Source organism: Oryzias latipes, chromosome 6 (assembly GCF_053564925.1).
Source record: "Oryzias latipes strain Hd-rR chromosome 6, Olatipes_Hd-rR_3.1".
NCBI lineage: Eukaryota > Metazoa > Chordata > Actinopteri > Beloniformes > Adrianichthyidae > Oryzias > Oryzias latipes.
Window position 1 is genome coordinate 18,147,145 of NC_136242.1, and position 19,116 is coordinate 18,166,260.

Genomic DNA, 19,116 nt, shown 5'->3' on the forward strand with positions numbered 1-19,116 from the left:
CTCTGGATAAAGTGAAAGACTTCTGTCTCTGTTTTATGGTCTGAAGAACCTGTTTGGCCTCAATCATCTATAAAGGAAGAGGCGTTCAACCCTAAGAACACCATCCCCACAGTCAAACATGGGGACCGGACCTTCTTGTTTTGGGGGGGAATTTTCCACCAATAAACCTGGGAAGAGACTCGGCCTTGGGCACCAGTGGACATTTCAGACTGACAGCAAAATGTGGTGAAGACATGGCTAGAAGACAATACAATGCTTTGCAGCCAGAGTGCTGACTTAAAGCTGATCAAGGATTTTCTATTGATTATCGAGAAGGATATGAATCATTACGGGCGTGTCGCTTATGCTAAGATATAAATAAAAGCGGAGAAACATTTCTCTCCGCAATAATGGCGGTAATTTTTAATCAAGAGCAAACTTGTGTTTAAATAAAATCATTTTTAAGTTAAAATTTTAAAAATAATTTTGGACGGGATCCCTTAAAAACTGGAAGGATACCCCAAAACACTGGACTTTACACAGAAAATGTATTAGCTTTGAAATTTTAAAACGTAAGACTTTAACATGAAAAAAAATGAAGAAAAAAACTTTGTACAGTGGAAGTGTTCATCAAGACATTAACTAAGCCTGAGACCTCAGCAAGACTTGACCTTACCATCGCTTGGACTGAGTTTGGGCAGAGGGTTGGGTGGGATGGCAGGTAGAGGAGGCCCATACTGTGCCGAAGGACTGATTTGGGGTAAAGGTTCGTATCTTTTCTCCACTGGACTGACTTTCTCCAGAGACTCCACTCTGTAACCACAGACAGGAAACATCAGAATCATTTACCTTCAGCTGCTGCTGTGGCTCCAAACTGAATAGTTTTGGTCAAAAACATTTATTTTTTTCTAAAGTTGAGCTGTCAGATCTATTATCTCCCATTGTAAATTTTATTTCAAATACTAAATTCTTAACTAAACATGATCACCCTCCAATTGTTTATATAAATTAATCTCAAATATAAGCACAGGGAAAAAGTCTAAAGGAAAAGATCATTTACATTTTTAATTAAGCAATGTTTTTTGTTTACACCTAGAAAGGATTTGATGATTTCAATGGTTTGCTCATCTTTTCCGATTTGTTTAAAGAAAACAAAAGCATATGAATCCATTCAAATACTTAAGGGGAAAAAAGGAAAAGCATTAACAAAGTGTAGGAAAGCATTACAAAGATAGCAGAGGTCATTTGATCCATTCAAGGTGGAAGATAATATATAAGTTTAGTTGGATATGTTAGTTTTCAATCATCAGATCAATTAGTGCATCTTGACAGCAGAAAGATAAGAGAAGGAGTCTGTTGAAGAAGCAATACCTGTGGTAGGGGTACGACAGCTGAGCTGGTTTGGGTATATCGTGGAAGCGACTGATGCCTGGAGCAGGTTGGCCCATAGCTTTACTGTCGAAGCTGCGGCGGTCAAAGTAGGACAGCTGCTTTCTGTAGTACTCCTCATCTTCATCGGGGTCATAGTGGTTGGATCGCACGACATCATCTAGGGGTTTAGTTTGAGGCTTTTGTGGCTCAGGAGCCCTGCAGAGAAATAATCAAGATTCACAACCAGACAGGAGGATCTACAGCATGCAGCAGAAACAATTATCTTGAGTATCGTGGTTAGTGTCTCTTATTCATCCCTAAGCTTTCCTAAAAATCAAAGCCAGCAGAGCATCAGTAGGCCATCGGGGTTTCAGTAGCATTAGCAATAGAATTGGAGCTGGAGGGTTTCTGCCCTGAGACGGGGAGACTGCGTTGGCCGCCATTACTGAGATTCAAAAAAAGGAAAACAATTTAAAAAGGGGGTTTATATCAACTGAACGCAACTGTGACAGCTCAGCACCATTTTAAGGGAATGGTATTTTTCCTCACTCAGATATTTTTATTATTTAGCGTAATTTACCACACTTAGTGAGGTTAAAGCGTGTTCCGGATAACTTCTGCTTAGCTCCAGTTTCCTGCAGCAAACTCCAAATACATTCATTTTTACCTATCTGTCTTTAATGTAGTTCAGAGAAAAACATCAACTAAAGCCACATTTTCTCCTCTGTGACTTATGTCCACTAGGTGGTGCTCAAACAACAACAACAGCTGACTTCACATATGCTTTACCAAAACCCCTTCCTGTTCATCTCCTATTTCAAGGGTAACTAACCTGTATGTGGACTTCTCCTGTTCAAGGTTACTGAGGGAGTTGGCTTTGAGGACTGGACCGGGAGCACTCACAGGTTTAGGAACATCAGCAGGCTGTGGGGGGGGGGGACACGACACACACACAAACCGACAGTTTAGTAAACTCTTTTTAAAAAAATAATTATTAAAACACAATTAGAGTTTTAGTAACATCTTTGTAAAAATAGGCTACAAATTATTTTTGAAGCGTGAAGATCGTTTAAAGTCACAGATGAAAAATGGATTAACGTTAGCGAGTTCATGCTGTTAAATGAAAGGTGACGCGTGACACCTTTGGGAGAACGTACCCTCAGCACGGATGTCTCTACCACTTCTTTAGCGCGGTCCATAGAAACAGAGCGTTTATTCTCAAACATCTTGACTCTGTTTAGCACCGACTGTGGCTTCATTGCTGGGTCCTCATCTGGGTCTTCCCGTGGGGGAGGAGGGAGAGGTTTGGAGGTTGGAGTGGTTCCCGGTTCAGCGGGTGAGGGCAGGGCTTCAGGTTTAGAAGGGGAAACAGGGGGCTCTGAGTTCCTCAAAGGCTCAAGCAGCCCTGTTTTATAACCTCGATTTGGAGGTCCGGGCATGTAGGCGGGTCTCAGACCAGAGTCACCATAATACTGCTTGGGGGGGTCCGGCGAGCAAGGTGAATTGATGGGGAAGTTGTGCAATTCAGCCTCGTGAGGAGAGCGGGCATCGTAGCCTGTAGGGGGTGGGGGAGGCGGTTCATCGTAACGAATGTGTCCAGGTTTACCGTGACGTGGTCTGCCGTCATAACCAGCTGGTGAAACCTCATCAAAGTGTGGCTGCGGTGGACTGTAATCTCTTCCTGGTCCATCTTCATAGGGAGACCGGGGGCTATAGCCCATAGGTTGCTGGTGCCCCGGCTGGTACCCTACTGACTGGGAGGATGAGGTCTGCTGGTCGTAGGGGGGCCACTGTTCGTTGTAATGAGGCACGCGGTTGTCGTAGTGCAGGTGAGAGTCAGTGTTGTGAGGCTTTGGTTCTGTGTAGCCGCCTCCATCATAACCATAAGGCGGATGGTCGTATTCACGGTATGGCTGTTTGTCCTGGAACGGCGGCTGGTGACAGTAGCTCATAGACTGCTTCAGGTGGTGACCGACTCGCCCGGGGTCATCCATGTTGTACAGATCTTTTTTGTACATCTGCAGACAAACGGCACAGACTGAATATTTTTTTTTCAAACTATCAAAAGTTGGAATTTCTCAGCTATTTTAATGCAGAGAAAGCAGCAAGGGAAATGTAGTTCCCAAACACCAAACCTTTCAATAAAAGGAAAACAAAAAGAAGCTTTGAGAACCCAGCATACATAAAACACTAAAAAATAAATATTCCAAATATCCTTCCTATTACGGTAATATAAATATTATCAAGTCAAATACACAAGCAAATCTTTGCTCTTTTTTAAAAAATAGATCTGAATGCCTGTTTGATAAAATGCCTTTCAGGAATGATCATATTTCTTACAAACGAAAATGGTTTTGCCTGAGAATTTGTTTCTTTTATGGCAAAAAGGAAAATTCTTTTGTCATTTCTGAAAGGCGTCATTTCAAACGTATGATGTGTAGCCTGTAGACAGCAAATCCATGTTAAATACTGCTGATTGGTTGACATTTATGTAGGACAGAGCAGGTCAACGGGACACAAAACGCACATTATTGCTATTCTCATAAAAAAATAACTGTTCAGTGGAAAGTACACTGATGGAAAAAGTACTGTCTGCAGGTTAGCTTTCATCATGCAGCAAACATTCAGCTTGTTTCCAATGCAACGTCCAACTATTGGCACTACAACAAACGACACAGCTACCCACTACGGTGCAACAGTCAGTGCCACTACTGTTCATCTGCAGAAACGAGTTGAAGCTCAAAAGAACCCAAAAAACATTTGGAGCCATGCAAAGGAGGTAAGTGGCAAAAAATTAGGGCTGGTTGTGGATGTCTTCACCCTGCTCAGAGACTCAGATGTACCAGTCCCTCTGGTCTCCCAGCCCACTGTGGTGCATGTGGGACTACAGTGTCGCACATTCTCTCTGGGAGCCAGAGGCACACAGTGGGCTCAGTGTGTGACAAGGTGTGGGCACGACATGCAGAGAGCGTGTGGAAAGCATGTGCGAGAAGACAGGCAGTTAAAATAGCAGGCTGTGGCCCAGGCCCGGTCCAAATGGTTGGTGAAACAGCAGGTACCTTTGGTTCTGGACCAGGCAGTCCAGACGGGGTGGGTTCATGTGGTGGAGGTGGTGGTGGTGGTGGTGGGGGCTGAATATGCTCGGGGGCAGGGCTGGGGCTGTTAAGTGAGTCAGCCTGAGGAACTGGGGCTACAGCAGGCGGCTCCTCTAGGTGCACAGCCTCTAGCTGTGCAGGCTGCTCATTAGCAGGGGTAGCTACCGCCGGCAGAGGCAATGAGGGCAAAGGGAAAGCAGCCTCACCTTGCTGTGAAGTATTGTTAAGAGAACATTTAACAGCCTGCCAAAGGCACACAAAGTACATCTAACCCCAACAGCTTGATACTTCTTGATACTGACTCAGCCACAAAAGAAAAACAGATCATAGTTTCTAAGAAACATATAGAAAGAGATGTTTAAGGTCAGGAGATAAGAGAGCTATCATATACCCAAATTCCACCAACGCCGCCTGGTGTATCTTTACCTGTTGTGGAGCGGCCATCTTAAACCCAGCAGGATCAATACGACTGCCTGGGTCAGGTTGCACAGGATGCTGGTAAGTGGAGTAACCGGGGGTGTCTTGAATGACGGGAGGGTCTTCTCGTACGGGCTCTGAGGAACGGGTGATGGCGGGCTCCGTGGGGAGACCCACCTCGTCGTTCAGCGTCTCATCCAACTCCTGGTCCGTGTAGGCTCCGCCCTCGGTGTCCGTGTCTTCGTAGTCAGAAGTGTGCCGGCTGTCAGTGCTGTACATAGAGTATTCACTACCTGGTGCCGACAAGTAAGACAGACGGTCATCGTGGATGTCCAGGTCATCCTCTGTTGTGCCATCCGCCTGAGCAGAACAGACAGAACTGTCACCTCAAAGCTTATAAAGCCACAATAATCAAAGAAAAACATGGAATTAAACAACCATGAGGTTTTCTCACCTTGCCCTCCGATACCCAAACCAGCTGATTCTGTTGCTGCTGAATGGTTTCCTTTAGAGCTCCATACCACCCATCATTCATATTGTTCAGATTGATGGTTGCTTAAAGAACAAAGTTTATAGGGTAATTAGTTGATAAGAAATAAAAACATGAAAAAATAGTCAATTTTTACATTTTGATTTATGAGTCTTAACGGACTCCACATACTTGTAAACAGGTGGTGATTATTCTTTCTCAGTTTAATGGCTCGCTCATAAAGCTTTCTGGCGCTCTTCCTGGACTCTGGACAAAGTCTCGTCCTCATGTTCTTCACGCCCTGCTTGTTATCGGGATTTAGGAAGACTACGATCGGGTACCACTGCGCATAGTTCAGCCTGTCCACAGCGTTTGGAGTGATGTCCAGCACAGCATGTTTGTCCTTCATGAGATTTAAAGAAAAAGGACAAAAAAGAAATGTAAGGACATTTTCTTTTGATAAATGATTCATTTTAAAAGACACAAATTGCTCACTCTGTCGATGATCTGTTTGATGGTGTGAAGACGAATTATTCCTGAACTACGCTGGTCTGTTCCTGCGTCTCTCGGTTCACTCTCTGGAACAAAATTAGACATTTCTATTTATTTAAATCAGCCTTCAAATATAATGTGGGTAACATCTTCACAAACATACTTGCAAGTTCAAACAGATCTGGCTCTTCTCTGGAAAGTTTCTCTCGAGCAACATCCGCAATGGGTCCAAATATCACAACTGGTCTCAAGAAACCCGCTGCACAAAACAGAAAGAAAAAAAAATGCAAAATATTAGCAGATCTACAAAGCTGCAATGAAACAGACACAAAACAAGATCCTCACCCTCTCTCAGGACAACTCTCTCATATGCTGGGAACTTTGTTTGGACCGGTTGGGATGACAGATCCTCTCTGCTCTTCCTCAGGTTCCTCTTAGAGCTGCGAAGACCACGGAATCTCCAGAAGTCCGCCCTATCGCCACCTGCTGTTTTGGGAAGAGTGTACTGTACACTGGAGAGCTGCTCCGCTCTGTTGACAAACGCCAGAAAGACAAAGAAAATCTTTTAGTTCAAGCTGGTCTCTGCAGTCAACTCAACAAGACAAAGAACTCTTAACAAATGAAAATCTGGACACAATATTTGTTTAAACTGTAATTCCATGTTAAGAAGTGGTCACCTGTTTTTGTTAGGGATGATGCCCCTCTCCACCTCCTGGTGGTTCTTGCCGATGCGAATAGCCAGCCAGGAGCCTAGTTTGCCATTATAGAGGGTGTCCACTACTCGAAACACCTCGCCCTTGTTAAAACTTAACCCATATGGAGATTCCTTTTCGTATTCAAAGTGTGTCCGGATGTAGAAGGAGTCACCGACATCGGACTCCACGATCCGTCGATATACTGTATCAGGCAGAGCACACAGTCAGCAAAACGACAACATTATGGATCAAAGAATCCTGTGTTCCTGTGTTTACCGTCTTTCTTCTTTTGGGCCAGAATGGTGACCTCCTCGCCCTTAGGAAGGTCAAGCAGGAATAGCACCGCCTCCTCTCGAATTATGTTTGCAAAATCAACATTATTTACCTGAAAGATGAGAAAATATTGTTTCAGTGTGATGATTCACGAAAAGACTAATCCTACTTATCTCAGATCGTTTAGTGTCTTTTAAATAGGCTGCAGAATAAAGTGACATGTACATCTTCACAAACATACTTGCAAGTTCAAACAGATCTTGCTCTTCGCTGGAGAGTTCTATAAGATACAATGTCTGTCCAGTTGCTTCTGTACTCACAACTGCCTTTGGAGGTGCAGAATCTACTGCACTGAAACAACTTTACCCAAAGCTTGTTACACTTGGAGAAACGACAAAGAAGTGCAAACAGCATGGCTGTGAGGGATTGAGACACACATGGCAAAGGAAACAGTGTTCTGGTGTTTGCTCTCCAGGGGCAATTGCTAAGAGACCAGCCTGACCATCCGTGCATTTGGAACAGCCATCTTCCAAATCCATGACTTGAATAAGGAAGTATTGCACTTTAACATGCTGTTTTTTAAACCCCCAATTCACAATTTTAAGTATAATTTTGTTGCACACAAACATATTTTCTGCAATGGGCTTTTCTTACCCTGAGAATTTGGTCGCCCTCTTCCAAGCCTTCTTTAGCAGCTGGGCTATCCTCCAGAACTCCTGCTACAAAGATGCCCACATCATTGCCCCCTGCCAGTCGCAGACCCACGCTCTCCCCCTTTTTGAACTTTACTAGTTTCATGCTCGGCCTGAGAACAAAAAACAACAACAAAAAAATAACTTCAAAATGATTGCAGCGCTTTAAATTTCTTTTAATTTGCAGGCAGAAAAATGAACTTAAATTCCTTTTGATATTCTGCAATCTGCAGCAAATAAACAAATATTTGCCAAACATTCAAAAAGCAGCACATTCTAAAGAGCGTTAGGCTGTGCAACACAAACCTAGACAGCTTGAGAAGGAAAACTTCTGTGTATCTGGGTTCTAGGAAACATGAATCAGGTGGGAATTTTACCGTAGGATGCTGTCGTCATGAGCAGCACTTGGAACGGGAGCATCAGAGGGACTAACTGGTAGGTCTACATCTGGTTGTCCGGGCTGAGCATACACTGGTTTGGGCTCTGTATAGGAACACACAAGCATGATATTAATACAGACAGATGATGTAAACACAAACGCAAACAACTGCGAAAGCAGCAAAAACTGTCACATCCTAGCAATGCTGAAGATACAAATGTACAATAATGGGAAGAAAAAGCTTCCACAACCAAATATCACAGTCACTTGTGCACAAGCGTGCACTGTAAAGGAACGCACAGTCCATGGCTGGCAGGTCAAAGAGAAGGACGTCAGAATGCTGCAGGCTGGTGGGGGATGTCAGACTCAATCAGCTCATACAGTTTATTTTAACTTGGCTTCTGGCTAACTCAGCCAGACTCAGCAGGCGTCTGGATCTGCATTTTTTGGTGGTTTTGTCTCTAAAAAGAGCAAAAACAACTGATTCAAACTAGACTTGAATTCCGTGCATCGTTTCAATTTTTACCAGCAATAGGATTTTTTCGGGGGAAGTACCGTAATGAGCCCAATTTGCTTATTGATCACACAAAATTATTTGGGTGAGAGGAAATGACTAACCTGGAAGGGGAGGGAGCTTCTTGTCCTCTTTTGCATTAGCAGACTCCTTTGGTCTGGGGAGAGGAATCTCCTCTGCGATCTTCGCTGGTGTTGAAGCAGACTTTGAGATCCGTTCGTCATCCCGACTCCTATGACTTCAGGCAATACAAAAACACATTTGGTGAAACAATTCATCTCCAGAAAATGAAGATAGGGTCATAAATGTTTCATTCTCTGGCAGCAAAGCTTGAAGGCGACATATGAAACAATCACCTGGATGAAAACATAGAAGAAATGCAGGAGAGTAAAGCAGCATCTTAATCCTGAAGGTCATCGCTTTGCCTGTCACTCTTTTGTGCTAGGTTTTTAGAGCAGCTTATCTAAGGTGTCAGAGGGAATTCTGCTCTCCAGCTGAATTTAAATAGGAGGCTCTGGCTTTGAGGCAGCCTTTGGACTTTACTTCCAGCTTTTAATGCATTAAGGTCATTTAATCTATTTTACAGTTGGCTTTGACAACAAAACAGACGCATTTTAGACATCTAACTGCATGGATATGAAAATGTCTTTATGTTTGGAAAAATAATTCCAAAAATGCTTTTACAAGAAAAGACAAATAGATCTTTGCCAGATTGTTTTTACCTGCCGTTGCTGATTTGTGGGGGTGAATGTCTGGAGTGGTCTGAGGGTTCCGATCGCCTGTCCGGAGAACGCGAGCGGCTCCTACGATGCCTGTCATGTGATCGATTGGAATGGTCCGATGCCAGCGAATGGATATCTGAAATGTCTTAAACAAGAGCCGATTTTTAGGAAAAAAGACTCTTCGCCGGCAGGTGAGACTCGCTCAACACTCTTCTTACCATCTCTGTCAGAGGCATTGGCTGAAGGAATGCTGTCGTCAAGGTCAGGGATATTCAGCAGGGTCGCCCTGTCATCTCTCTGAACAACCATTTTTAGTTTGCCCTTTGACCTTTCAATCAGCTTTTTGGCGTCGATCAGGGAAAGATTCTCTGTAACCGTGCCGTTAATCTGACAGAATCAGACAGAGGTGCTTTTAGAGACAACAACCAAAACAACTTTAATATTTTAAAAGATTAGTTAAAAAAAAGGACAGTTTCACACTTCAATGTAGTAGAACACATATCCATATCAATGCTTAACTTTAAAGGTACACATAAAGACTTGGAAGGTTGTGGCAGATAATGAAGACAATATTAGGTTTGGGTGATTTGTCACTACATTTTTAACTGAATGGCAGGTCACATGACAACCGGGTGAGGTATAGGCAGTGCTTTTGTACCCTGTATCCTTTGTGAGATGATGCTGAAAGATGCTGAAACTCAGCTGGCTAGAAATACCCCTCAGAAGATCTGTTTTTAGTGTCAGCTTGTCCTCTTTTAAATCGGCAATTTAATAAAAAATGCATTTTTTTTATTTTCCCCTAAATATCAGCTTTCAGACTTGATGCAGTTTACAGATCGTTTTAATATCAGATATGACTTTCAGTAAATTGTAAATGTAATCACTGCAGCAAACACAGCACCCTGATCTGCAATGATAATGATAACAAATGATCCCTTTAATGCCAAAAGGCGTAGATGCAATTACTGCAAAATATCGGCAAATAAAGGCAGCAATAGTACAAGTACAATGAAGTATTTGAAGTAAAAATAAATAAACCGGGACACGTTTATTCTCCAACTGTTCCAGCTCTTTGCTAGTCGATTTTATTTTTGTGATTGAACTGAGTCTAAACCATCTGCAACAATATTCTAAATTAAATCAAAAAGTGAGAAAAAAACTGTATTAAATGTGTTGGTGTTTTAGAAAATAAAAACAAATCTAGACATTTTTTGTCAGCATGTTTGAAGTAGCTGTTGGAGGTTTACAAAGTTCAATAAGAAACATTAATCCAAACAAAAAAGGCAAATCAGTTTAAAAAAAATATTTTTTCGTCCTTTTTATTTCCTAAATTATGTGGAATGGTTGTTTATAATACAAACAAATCTACAGGATACATCATGGTTTTCACCACTAAATTGTCTCATGCTGGGGGAAAAAAGCTGCACATGTTAGTGAGTATTAGCATGTACTTAGATGTAATCCAATGACCGGTGTACAATCTAAACATTTGAATCTCAAAGTCTTTGTATTAACACTGAATGTATAATGAGGCTGAATTAAGAAAATCACTTGTGAAATATGAAAAAATAGTTATGCAACACTGAAAGAAAATTTAGGGGACATTAGTTCATGTCAATTAAATCACCTGTCAGTGGTCCTGTTTGACAAAAACAACACACACAAAAAACAGAACAAATAAATGTTTTTTGGTCAATAAAAAGAGATCGTGTGATTCCCTCTCTCCTTTCTTCCCTCAGCTGTCTCACCTTCAGCACAACATCTCCTTCCTGGATGTTGCCGTCTCTGGCTGCCAGGCTCTCAGGAGAGATGTCCTTGACAAAGATATGGCTGGCCAGACGCAAGCCATATTCTGCTTACAAAGTGAAAGACAGCAACAAAGATGATGTTAGCACAGAGTTCACATGACACCATCACCCAGGTTGCATTTTGCTGACAGCTGCTGCTCCTACTGGGATTAACACTACCGATTAAAGAAGATTAATTGCTCTTTTACTAAGATTTACTTGAGTTTACTGAGATTTTGCTAAAGCTTGCAAGTTTGATTTAGTCTGGCAGTTAACCAATGCTGATGTGTACGTTTTAATTCTGTGCCGGGATAAAGAGGATAGGGAGTAAACAATTGGAAATAAATGGGAGCAGAGTTAATACTTTTTGGACACAATTCCCATTTGAAAAACAGATGGATACATTTCTATGTCCCCGACTTTGTGAGCCTCACCTTCATTTTTGCGGGATTTAACGAGCGTGACCTTGGCAGGCCGTGGGGGGAGATTGTGCGAGCGGCGGTCTGTGCGTGGAGAGAGACTTCTTTCTCGCGAGCCGCTCCGCTCACGCTCCCTGTCTCTCCGTCCACCGCTCCGACCACTGCGCCTGCCCATAGCCCCTCCCACACCGCTGTAAGCACCACTGCGTCCGCTTCGCGTCTCATAGATCTCCTCGTCGTAGCTGTCCTCCTCCTCGTCGTGCTCCGACATGGTTTCCCTCTCCCCCAAGCGGCCCATGGGGACGTGAACTTTTCTCTTCCGTCTGATTGTCTAACCAGAGAAAACCAGATCTGAACTTGAACTATCCTGACAACCTGCCACCCCACATGAATCAGTCACTGCCTCCGTCCGTACACATTTTCTAGCCATCTGTCACACATTGGAACAAATACCTTAACACCATACATGTAAATACATATTTCAACCTGTCTGTCTCAACAAATGTATACTCACAATTTTGGCAATTTTCCCACTTTTGCGAAGCTGCTGGACGGCGTATGCATGCTCCACGTTGTCCATAGAAACAGAGTTCACCATGACCACTCTGTCATTTTCCCTACAGATGAGAAACAGCAGGAGCAGACGGATGGAGTCTCTCAGGTGCGGGCAAACTAATTCAATGCTACAATGACAGAAGCTGCCAATAGGAGAATCTTACTGCAGTAGGCCTTCTGCTGGGCCTCCTTTCAGCACATCCGATATGACAATGGAGGTCTCGCCACTCTGAAAATGAGGGTTATCCCGACCTCCCGATATGGCTATCCCAAAGCCAAACCCTGGTGCCTTCACAGACAAACACAGAGGATTTAGCTGTCTGACAGACACCATACAAAGTCATCTCGTGTCTCCATCTGCAGATCCAACAAATCTATCCTCAGTAGGGGATAGAGAAATTTGTACTGGACAAAAACTTTGTCTGCTGTTAGCTTTGTATCTGCACACAAAATCAGTCTTTTCTGCCCAAAGCAGAAATGAATGCTGCTAAAATGAGTTGAAACAACCTAGATTTTCGATTAAAGACTTATATAAAAATAACGGTTGGAAAGACCACAGAAGACACCTACCCTGTGTAGTGTTACTGTGTGCTGTTCCCAAATGACCGTCTCCTCCATCGCTGCACTCTAAAATACACAGAAATATGAAATGTTTCAGGTAAAACACAGTGAAATAAGTCAGAACAAATTGTAAACAAAGTCCAAAAATGTAATAAATGTCACCATGTAGAATCCTAAGAGCTCTGGTTTAAAATGTTCAATGAATACATTCAATTTTTCTAATCTGCTTTATAAACCACATTCCCTCCATTAAAGAACAGACAGATTCTTTAGTGAATATGTCTTTAGTTAAGAGTCTGAAATAAAGTCAAACATTACTTTAAAATGTATTAAAATAGGAAATTGTACCTTTTTACAAATTACAAAAGGGTAAAAAAAAAAGTATAAAATAATATGAAAATAATAAAGTGAAAATAATATGTATTAAATGGTTGTCGTATCTTTGCAAAAAACAAAGAAGGAAACACCTAAAAAAACTATTAGAAAAATATTTTATATTTATATGCTTATGATTTAGACCAGGGGTCGGGAACCTTTTTGGCCGAGAGAGCCATAAACGCCACATATTTTTAAATGTAATTTCGAAAGAGCCATACAATAATGTAGTGTCCCTTTCCCACACTGAGGCACGGAGACTTAACCTCTTTTAAGGTTCTTTATTCTGGTTACTGTAAACCGCAACAAACGCCGAACAATTAATTCAGCAGCTCCTGAATCTCTCCCGCCGAGACGAGACGAGAGCGCTTCTCCCAACTTTATATCCCCCTGCTCCTGCTCCAGCTCTCCCATTTCCCTTATTCGGCCCATAGCTGAACCCCATTGGTCCAAACTACCTAACAACAGGCTGAGCGACAGAACTGAGGGCCAATCAGATCTCTGCTTGATCGATGCGTTCCATGAACTCCAGAACTTTTAACGTGGCCCGACAGTCGTCCAACTCAGTCCGCGACAATATGTTTAAAACTAAAATACAAGTGAATGTTTGCATTTGATGTAATTTCAACATTTTTAAAGTACAATAAGTCTGTGGATTATTTTTAATAACATTGTTATGCTGTTGCTAATAAATGATGAGTATTTCTCGTGGTAGTTCTGCTGATGGTCTAGTCTGGTGAGTTTCAGCTTCATGCAGGCGTTGAGACTTTAAACGTGATTGTAGGTCTGAATGTTTTGTAGATGTGAGACAGACTGCTCACATGCAGACCTGCTGGAGTCAAACACACACTCACACGCTGCAGTGAGTGACAGGCAGCGGGTTTTACGTTTTTACAATCCCTGCGCGATTCACCTGCTGCCTGTCCCCACAACCCCTCACCCTCTGCTTTCTCCCTCACACATCCCGTCCCCGCATCTGCGCGCTCTTTCTCAGAGACGGGAGCGCGCAGTTTTAGGCACGGCAATTCACAGGTTTCCGGGTGGTACAAACTCTGTGAATTAATAGACAATTTTAAACTTATACTAGTGCTGGCGCAGATCCTTCTCTCTAAGCACCGCTACTACTGCGCGCCTCTGGCATCGCATCGCGCACGAGAAGGACTGGTCTAATGGAAAAAAAAAATTAGAATTAAAGATTTGTCTGCGAGCCACATGTGACCATCAAAAGAGCCATATATGGCTCGCGAGCCATAGGTTCCCGACCCCTGATTTAGACCCAACGGACTGGAATCTACAGGCTCAATAATGATAACAAACATGAAAGAATGACTGAAATAAGCAGGTATGCTGGGAACACGTTTGGGACTGTTCAAACAACACCTAGGAAATGTTCCCACATTAATTTGGAAACTGGACTGGATGCCTGATAATTATGACAGACAATACAATGAAAAATAAAACAAGCTGCAAAGTTAACACAGTTACAAAGGATCACTTAATGCAGTGTACAGAAAATCAGTCTGATTCATACATCCATGATCAATGTGAAAACACAAAGCATGACTTTGAAAATGACATTGACACAGACTCAAACTATTACAATGATCTTGAAATTTGTTGTAATTATTATATTGTGGAAGAGTTTAACAACTATGTGGACACTCAAGAAGGCTCATCAGTTATTCAATTCAACAGCAAAAGTTATATAAGAATTTTTCTTCTATAGAACTGTTTCTTAAATCTTTAAAAAAAGATTTAATGTGATTGCTGTATCAGAAACTTGGCTTGATGATAACAAGATGGTGGAAGTAAACCTTGAGGGGTACAGGCTTTATACTACCAATAGAAATAGGAGAAAAGGTGGAGGAGTGGCTTTATTCATTGAACAAACAATAAATAGCAAACTTGTTGGAGAATTATCTTACACTATTGATAATGTTCTGGAATGTATCACAGTAGAAATAGATATTATTTATTTTATACATAAACGACCTAAATTGTGTTTTATATGCTGACGACACTACTTTGTATTTATCAGGGGATAAACTGGAAAAGCTTCTTGCGACATAACAAAAGATTATCCATAATCAAACAATGGTTTGATTCAAACAAACTGTCTTTAAATAAAAATAAAACCAAGTACATCATATTTGGCTATAGAAAACTGCAAAACATTTCCGAGTTAAAAATTGACGATGTTGTTCTTTAAAGTGTAAATGAAATAAAATTTCTTGGGAGTAATTTTGAATCATAAATTATCATGGAAACCACACATAACACATGTTCTCTCTAAATTGTGGAAGTCATTAGCCATTCAAGTATTTTTTATGCACAGCTACATTGTATATTCTATATTGTTCCCTCATAATGCCTTATTTTACCTATTGTTTAGAAATTTGGGGGCATAGTTACAAATCAAATACAAATCCTATTTTTATTCTGGAAAAAAAAGCAATTAGAATTGTAAATCACTCTTCATACAATCAATCCACAAAACAAATATTTCCAAAATTAAGGGCACTTACATTTTTGGATTTAGTGATCTTAGTACTGGAATTTTTATGTTTAAAGTTAAAAAACAATGTGTACCTGCCAAAATACTGAGTTTGTTTGAAATTAAAGTTAATAATTTTGATTTTCGGGGTAAAGTGGTCAGAACCAATGCCCCAAAGAATAGTATTTTTGTTCATGTGTAATTTATTATCCGACGATCTGAAGAATGCAAACTCCATATATCAGTTTAAGAAAACTATACATTTAAAATATATCAAAAATACCTTCTGGACTGAGAGACTCTTGTGGTTGTGAGGTAATTTTGAGAAGTGTTTTTGTTATTTTTTCCTCTTCTTTTTCTTTTCTTTTTTAAGGTTCTATCAATTTGTAGGTAGATGTGATGTTTGTAATCAGAGTCTGGAAAATAAGCCTTGGCTTCACCCGACACCTTTTTCGGTTAATTTTGTTCAATGTTTATGTTGTTCAATGTTTATGCTGACATTGTTCAGTGTCGATGCTTATGTTGATGTTTTAAGTTTGTGTGTTTAACATAACTGAAATTAATGTCTCTCTCTCTAGTATTACTTTTGTAACCATAACATTGTTTGGGGGCTTTTCTATAAAATATTTCAATAATCTTTTCTGTCATATTTGTAGCTAGCATTCAGTGGCATTTGATGGTATGTTTATTAACACAGTGTTCATCAGTGCTGATCCTCAAGGACCCCCACCACTCATGTGATACTCATTTCCCTGCTTTGACACATTCTGAGGTTTCATCTTAGAGCAGCAGGGTTTAAAACCTCTGAGCTTAAAGGTCAGTGTCCTGCTGGTTTTTCCCAGTCATAGGTGCTGCCAGATACCTGGATCAGGTGTGTTTTACCAATAAAAAAAGATACTCCATTAGAAAACAAACCAGACTGTAGGTACATGTATTTATGTGCTTTAAGAGGGATAGAAGACACAAGACCATAGTGCCTTTTAGACAACCTGCTATTTCTCTTTTTGTCCCTCTGCAGACTCAAAATGCCACATTTCTTTTCACCTCTGTTACCCCATTCTTCTGTGCAAGACAGTAAAGATTGCAAATCCCGAGGTAAGCCAGAGAAAAAAGTTGCATTCGTCCCAATGATAACACTGATACTGAACAGATTCCCAGATCCTGGCTTCCTGTGAGTAAGAACACAGCGATTCCACCCCTGTGGCATGTTTTTGAGAGTGTGTGAAATGCTCAAAGGAAACGTCGGTTTGAAAGGTTTCTTTTTTGCAAGCACCTTGTGTGCTGAGAGAGAAGAAGTGGTGTGAGAAAACGGCTAGTGATTACACTGAGGTTAAAGCCCAACCTCTGCTACATCAACAACAAAAGTAGATAAAATCAAGGTCAGTTAATTCAGCGGTTGTGTGGTTTTTTTTTCTCCGTATCAGCTCCCATCCATCCTATTCTCACAACACATTAGATATTAATGATTGCACATAAAAAGCTTCTCAGTCCATTACTTTGGAGTAAATTACAACCCATTAGACATCACAGAGTGGGATATTATCCATTTTTCATGTAAACTGATATTAGATCCCTTGTACTTGACAGACTACAAACTAATAATCATTTTTGTTTTGCCTTGCTGGTTATTTCCATGAAAGATAAAACAAACGAAAACCAACTAGATCTCTTACTGCTACACATTAAACTGAGAAGAAAGACGATCAAAGGGGATAACTTTTACACTGAGAGCAGCATTTTCCTATAATAGAGGCTAGAAAGCAAGGCAGCGAGCGAGGCAAAACAATGTTTAAAAAAAAAACAACATTTAGGTGAAAGAACTAAGTTGATTTGGACAACTTCTGTCCTTTTCATTGTTTTACTAAGCGGGATTCCTTAAACACATCATCTCAGCGCCTGCCTCGACCTGTCGGCCGAGTGCCAAACATTCGCTGGCGTCTGTAAATAAAAGCAGCTGAATAAATCTGCCCGAGTGGCCCCAGACATTTTCAGCTTGGCAGCCACAGTCAAGTCACTAAAGCAGCTTATTGTGGCACACACACACACACACGAGGAGGATGAACAAAAGTTTGAACAAGGAATCTCCCCCCTGGTATTTTAAAGTAAAGATGTGTCAAGAAGACAGTAAGAAAGGGGAGGGGCTCATAAATGAGTTTGAAAACAAAAGTGTTTCAGCTTTTTTTGAAGGTCTGCTCTTATGCACCTTCAAAAAATGAAATATTACCATCCTAAATATAAGACAAGATGAAAGAACACTTGATAGGCCTATAAATAGAAAACACAAAAAATGTTATATGTGAAAGGACAAATTAAAAGAAAACTTGAGAAGGACATGTCAGCAGGATTCCACATTGTGCATAATCTATTTCAGCTTTATTTGTTTTACTGTTTGACTTAAAAGCCAATTGAACTATTTAGCAAAACCACACTGTAGATGTTTTTGAAATAAGGAGAAGTCAGTTTGAAATGGTCTGTACATGTGGACTTCATTATATTGGCAAAATGATGATGACCTTGGTGCTGGAGCCCCAACAGAAAACCAAAGAGGAGGTTCATGAATGTAGTGAAGAGTGGTTGATGTGGGTGGGGAGGAATAATTCACTATGAGGAACACTAAAAGGGGAGCCAAAAGGTTGAAAAGAAGAAAAATCGACTTGTTAACCCGTCACATGAGCATTATTTGCTTTAGCCAAGAAGGAAAAGATGCTTGCATTTCATTTTTCCACCAAGCCAAACAAATCTGATAAACTAGTAAAATAAAGTATATCCATCTCTTAAGTCAATCATAAAGTGACTCCCAATTCACCAATTTTGCAGTAAAGATGCAACCATAGACTGATGCATTTGAATGACATGTATCCAAACTTTCTTTAATGCCACAAACTGCTAAGAGAAGCTCCTAAACCTAAAGACTGAAGCCCGAGCTGGCAGCTACTTCACAACTGTGACATATAGCATTGCTGGGTGATGATTGGAGGATTACTACTGAGCTATTTGAGAGTCAGCGCTACAAAACAGCGACATTTGAACACAAACAGAGTTATGTTATGAAGCAATAAGCAAAGTCTTGTGGATTTATAGCGAACCATATTTACACCAAGTCTTCCATGAGCTAGTAGGACATAGTGGTCCAGTCTAAGTATAGTACATTTAAATATTGCTTAAGTATAGAAGAGGTGACACTGGATTTATGTTTAAATTCCAAATAACTGTTACATAAAAGTGGGTTTAGTGAACCAGACAGTAGTAAAAACGCCACCACAATGAGAATGTTCTGGACAGGGAAGTAAACTAGTTATTTACATCACAAATTCTACACTTATCCATAGACTAAACCCATAAAAAGTATTATAATGACGTGAGATGACCTAAAGGAAATGTAAAGGATGATTAGCTTTCCAAATCCAGTATAAAAAACATCTCAACAATAAAATGGGCGCAGGTTCTCCAACTGTCTATTCAACTGAGAAGCAGGAGAGATCATAGAATTGAGATGTTCCCGTTTTTTTCCTACTTTTTATCTCCATCATTTTTTATTATTTCTTGCAGTAAGCTTTAGGGGTTAGAAAGCCTTATTCAATTCTGACCGCTCTGGGACAAGAGCGGCTAAAAATAGCTCTCATTAATTCTACCGTTGTGCTGCAGCAACAGAGTGATTTAAGGCGAATTTGCAACATGGAAAAAAAACATATAATAAGCTTTTGTTACATAAAATGCTACTGTTCCATTGAGGTAAATGATGCAGTTTCCCTTTTCCCTTCTGCCTTTTATGTGGATTTGCTTGCTGACTGTAATAAAAGTAACAAACTTCTCAGAAATGTACTTAA

At 40.8% G+C, this 19,116-nt stretch overlaps 1 protein-coding gene across 50 annotated transcripts in view; it reads right to left on the reverse strand.

Moving 5' to 3' along the window:
- tjp1b (tight junction protein 1b) overlaps positions 1-19,116 on the reverse strand; it is a 66,356-nt gene that overhangs the window by 6,376 nt on the left and 40,864 nt on the right. For 12 of the 50 annotated variants that reach the window (XM_078948589.1, XM_078948586.1, XM_078948613.1 and 9 more), the window contains 23 exons: positions 12,430-12,486; positions 12,024-12,148; positions 11,819-11,921; positions 11,320-11,635; positions 10,847-10,953; positions 9,317-9,485; positions 9,099-9,243; positions 8,481-8,614; positions 7,861-7,966; positions 7,446-7,596; positions 6,795-6,903; positions 6,501-6,720; positions 6,169-6,353; positions 5,987-6,082; positions 5,827-5,909; positions 5,524-5,734; positions 5,317-5,417; positions 4,872-5,222; positions 4,410-4,655; positions 2,508-3,368; positions 2,183-2,274; positions 1,351-1,566; positions 656-792 (listed from right to left, as the gene is read on the reverse strand). In XM_078948589.1, the coding sequence (XP_078804715.1) occupies positions 656-792; positions 1,351-1,566; positions 2,183-2,274; positions 2,508-3,368; positions 4,410-4,655; positions 4,872-5,222; positions 5,317-5,417; positions 5,524-5,734; positions 5,827-5,909; positions 5,987-6,082; positions 6,169-6,353; positions 6,501-6,720; positions 6,795-6,903; positions 7,446-7,596; positions 7,861-7,966; positions 8,481-8,614; positions 9,099-9,243; positions 9,317-9,485; positions 10,847-10,953; positions 11,320-11,635; positions 11,819-11,921; positions 12,024-12,148; positions 12,430-12,486 (4,321 nt within the window). The remainder of the gene's footprint in view (positions 1-655; positions 793-1,350; positions 1,567-2,182; positions 2,275-2,507; positions 3,369-4,409; positions 4,656-4,871; positions 5,223-5,316; positions 5,418-5,523; positions 5,735-5,826; positions 5,910-5,986; positions 6,083-6,168; positions 6,354-6,500; positions 6,721-6,794; positions 6,904-7,445; positions 7,597-7,860; positions 7,967-8,480; positions 8,615-9,098; positions 9,244-9,316; positions 9,486-10,846; positions 10,954-11,319; positions 11,636-11,818; positions 11,922-12,023; positions 12,149-12,429; positions 12,487-19,116) is intronic. The other 38 variants (XM_078948591.1, XM_078948599.1, XM_078948596.1 and 35 more) reach the window with 7 other exon arrangements.